At 37.7% G+C, this 5,000-nt stretch overlaps 1 protein-coding gene across 1 annotated transcript in view; it reads right to left on the reverse strand.

The window, feature by feature from the left end:
* The window catches only part of pctp (phosphatidylcholine transfer protein), a 26,353-nt gene extending 23,722 nt beyond the window's left edge, over positions 1 to 2,631 (reverse strand). The window contains 1 exon segment of the mRNA NM_001130786.1: positions 2,482 to 2,631. Coding sequence (NP_001124258.1) covers positions 2,482 to 2,610 — 129 coding nt within the window. The 5' untranslated portion in view covers positions 2,611 to 2,631.
* Positions 2,632 to 5,000: the final 2,369 nt, after the last annotated feature.

Consider the following 5,000-nt stretch of genomic DNA (forward strand, 5'->3'; position numbering starts at 1 on the left):
TTTTTTACAAACTGGCTCTTCTCTCAGAGCCAGAGTGTCAGTTTACAGTAGAGGGCCATTTTAGAACATATAGCACATATTATTTAAGTATTTTCAAGATAAACAGAATGTATAAGTGCAATATATATTAAAAAAATATGTATATATTTGCACTCTTTCAACATAAATAAAATTAGCATTGCACAACAAGAATTGTGATTTAACTTTTCAACTATGAAAACAAGTTTTACAAAGATATATTTTGCCACTGAATATTCAAAACTTAAGGTGGTGAACTAGCAGTGTTATGCTGCTTTGAAACATCACTGTCACTGTAAACAACAGGCTAATAAAAATATAACAAACCAGCAATCTTCTTGCTGTGAGGTGGTCAAACTACCCACTGTGCCACCGTGACACCCAATTATTTTTATCATTATTATTATTAATATTATTATTATAATTAAATAAAAATTAACAGGAGGAGGTGTTTAAAACCTTCGTTCTCCGTGACACTAGGCTGAATATCTTTGCAGATGAACAATGCAATAGCATTCGTTATTGGCGTAGAGCGAGCAGAACTGTTGCGCATGGAAAAAAAAAACTTTCAATGCTTTTCTCACCACTTTTGGAGCTGGTTGAAGCAGTGCGAAAGCCGGCGATGCAGGAACACTGGAAGATGCTTTCACAACAACACCGTGGCGCCGCTTCAAGTGAGATATCAGATTAGTCGTACTGCCCGCGTATTTTACAGATGCGCGGCACATTTTGCAAATTGCATCTGTCCTGTCATGTCGTCCATCCTTAAATCCATAATGTTGCTTGCCATACTTTAGATTTAAAACTCAGTGGGGAATAAAATGTTTGTTTTGCTTCTCGCGCTTTCTGAGGGCGCTCCACTAGCTTTATCCGCACACCTGATACACTGAGTTGTAGTGTGTGCACATCCGCAAATCCGTTGCTAAGGCTTACTTTATGTAGGTCGATTAAATTATGCGCCAAAAACAGGTTGACAACACTTGTTAATAAATAAAAAATTTGCCTCCAAAATTTCATTCATCCTCTGCTGCTCAACCGATGCACTCGCATCGTGAACGCGCATAACCGCGTAACGATACATATCGGTTAATCTTCCCATCCCTAGTTTCTATACGCGGCTTGTCAAACCAAAATATTATCTTTCAATTTCTAAATATGTTTGGTGACTAAAATATTATTTTAATAAATATATCTGATTAATAAATATGTTAGTGCTGTCAAACGATTATTCGCAATTAATCATATCGAAGAAAATTTTGTTTTTATGTACATATACATGTGTACTGTCTATGTTTAAACAGGTATTTTATATGATTATATGATTGTGATTTTATAGTTTTATGCACATTATACATTATTAAAAGTGATGCAACAATACAGAATTTATACATTACGTTTCAGTTTGGTTTTCAGTTTAAAGTAATGGTTTGGGTACGGTGCGGTATATGATATGTTCGTTAAAAATGAAAAAAGAAAAGAAAAAAACTCAACAAGCAAAATACAACACATCATTAATCACTTACGGTCCAATATTAAACGTATTTGTGGCATCCCTAATACAATATAAAAATATAAATCCAGCTTGAGCTAACAAAATGAATAAAAAATCTGAAAGACACATATGCTTGTGAAAAATTTATTGTAAAAGTTTTATTGTGTAGTTCATGACTACACATATAGCCAATTAAAATGCACTAAGCTAGCCCTGTTGTCTCCTCGAAGTTACTTATGACAGTGGTTCTTAAAGTGGGGGTCGGGACCCCTTGAGGGGTCGCGGAACAATGAAGGGGGGGTCGCCTGGTGATTTCCAAAAATCTACTTATTATTATTAGGCCATAAGAATTACCATATTTTATCCATAACCAACTGAAGAGAAAAAAACAGTCGTTTATAGTTACTATAGTAGCTTATTTACTTGTTCTATTGGATTGCGACCCCTGGGGTAAATACATTATATTAAAGACACAGCAATAGCGTCAGATGCAGCAGATTGATTTTATAACACCAGGTTAAACTTTCTGGCCCATTTACAGCACTGAAATACATAAAAAAACAAAAAACAAAGAATAGACTTTGGTCTATTGGTGTGTGTGCGCGTCATTGCATGCAAGTTTTCTGTATTTATAACCACCTCAGGGGATATTGGGGTCGCGAGTCACTGGTATTGTTATTTTAGGGGTCACGTGCTGAAAAGTTTGGGAACCCTTGACTTATGAAACAGCATTTACGCGGGACTGGTGTTTTTGCGGTCAGTTTGAGATAATAATTATTTACTATGTATGTTACATTATACATACATATTACGATAAATACTACATGACATACATTTAATAAAAATTATGCCGCGATATTTTGCAGGACTTAATAAAGTCAACAATATTGCACTGTTATCCATAACTGTGGTGTTGAACTGCAATGTGTTATGGTCGGTCGCGTGATGTCACTGCTGCTGCTTTTCTTCACCTTGTTGTAGAGTCGGTAGATCTTGACGTTCATGGTCTCGGTGAAAAACTCCCATCCTCCGTCCAGCTGCGGCTCGTCCAGCTCCGTCCACGCCTGCTGAAACTCCTCATCACTGAATGCAAGAGCCATGATTTCTGCTCTCTTCCGTCCGCCACCGAGTCTGACACATGAACGCGGAAGTTGGCGTGGTGACGTCACGTGTCAGCTGGTCGCTCGCCATGCGTATTATTTATTAAAACTTAAATGGCTTCAAAGGTTTTTGAGTATTACTGAGAGTTTTTGGTACACTGTTCCTTGTGCCTTGTTTAACATACTGGGTGGCATCCGATTTCTTCTCAGATGTGACTTTGACTTGCCTAAACTCCCAGTGAAGCTTTCAGCATTCCAACAAGTCTTGCTGTCTTGGAAACTAGCGCACACACACAATTTTACACAACACAATACGCCTATCTGGAATAACAAGTATATTCTACACAGGAACAAATCATCAGTGGTTCTCAAACTTTTTTCATCAAGTACCTCCTCAGAAAAAAACTGTCTCTCCAAGTACCACTAAAATGAGCAGTATTGAAATATAGTATAGCGTAATAGGCCCAGTAAAGCAGCTACAACTCTGCACAGTTTAAAAAATCTGTAATTTTTTATGATATTGTATATTTCACAATAAATATTTCTATTTAAGATAGAAGTTTTTAAAATTAAAAATTTTATATTAAATATAGTTTATAAATATAAATAGTTAAATTGAATATAAATAAATATAGTCTATAAATAAATAAAATATAGCCTAGTTTTGTTTTTATTTCAGTCTTTTTTAACAATTAAATATAAACTACTAATAATATTTAATTTGTTTCTATTACTTTTCTCTATTGAGGTAAAGTTGGTTTTATATTCACACATTCAGACGTTCACCCTAATAATTTAATTTTAGAAAACTAATCTTTGCGAAGGGAAATCAAATTAGTATCCAATGACTATCAGAGTACAACATTGATCACAGTCATATAAATGAATAGTGCTAATGTTATTTTGAAATGTGATTTCAGACCGAATATTCAAAGTATAATGGTAAACAATATAGGGAGCACGTCTCAAGTTGTCACTGAACGAATATCTTTTCTCTTTCAGCCGTTTATCATCTTGAAATAAAGCGGTCAGAAACTAAGTCTGAGAGCAGGAGTGAATGAGCCGCGGTCAGAAACCCAATGCCTGAACTGTTGTTTCCACATGATACTCAATACCTGACAGAGCAGCTCAAATATTTATACTCCGCCAGATTCATAACAGGCCTGTCAGCTCATCAGAAATGCACTGTGTGATATTAACTGTATTAGATCATTTTCATTTAGCATAGTCCCTTATTTATTAGGGGTTGCCACGGTGGAATGAACTGCCAACTATTCCATCATATGTTTCTATGCAGCAGATGCCCTTCCAGCCACAACATAGTACTGGGAAACTCTCTCTCTCTCTCTCTCTCTCTCACACACACACACACACACACACACACACACACACACTACGACCAATTTAGTTCATCCAATTCACCTATACTGCCTGTCTTTGGACTGTGGGGGAAACCCACACCAACACGGGGAAAACATGCAAACTCCTCACAGAAATACCAACTGACCCAGCTGGGACTCGAACCAGCAACCTTCTTGCTGTGAGACACAGAGCTAACCACTGAGCCACCCTGATCAAACAATAATAAAACATCAATAAAAAGATCACATGACATAAAGCAGAAGAGTCTCTAGCCTGTGTTTCAGGAGTGTGTGTGTGTAAAGTGCGCGTGTTGAACTGCACTGCATGAACCAGGATGAACTTTCAGTGTGTTGTAATCTTGGAGCTGAATGATAAACCTCAGTGCTGTCCGTCAGAGAGGCGAGCGGTGTCCGTCACCGAGAGCTGCGTTTGAGGAAACATTTCCTCCGGGAAGGAAGACTGTAGACAACACCCTGTATCACATTACAAGAAAACACACACACACACACACACACACACACACACACACACACACACACACACACACACACACACACACACACACACACACACACCAGAGGCTGGAGTCTCACTCACTCACTCACTCACACACACACACACACATACAGAGCAAATCACTAACACATTCAAATCTACTCAAACACATGTTTACTAACACACACACAGACTCACTAAGACTGAAGAGAACACACACACAGCTGCAGAAACACTCTCACTGCCTGAGCTGCAGCCATCATGGAGGATATTATATACTGTAAATACTGTATTTCCATTCATGCACCATCTGACCATCCATCCATCTGACTGTCTATCCATCCACCCATCCATCTATCCTTCTGTCTATTTATCCATCCATCTATTTGACTCTCTATGCATCTATTTATCTGTCTATCCATCTATCTATCCGACTGTCTATCCATCCATCTATCCGACTGATTGTCCATCTATCTATCCGACTGTCTATCCATCCATCCATCCATCTATCCGACTGTCTATCCATCCATCCA

This window comes from Danio rerio, chromosome 3 (genome assembly GCF_052040795.2).
Source record: "Danio rerio strain M-AB ecotype USA chromosome 3, GRCz13ab, whole genome shotgun sequence".
Classification (NCBI taxonomy): Eukaryota; Metazoa; Chordata; class Actinopteri; order Cypriniformes; family Danionidae; genus Danio; species Danio rerio.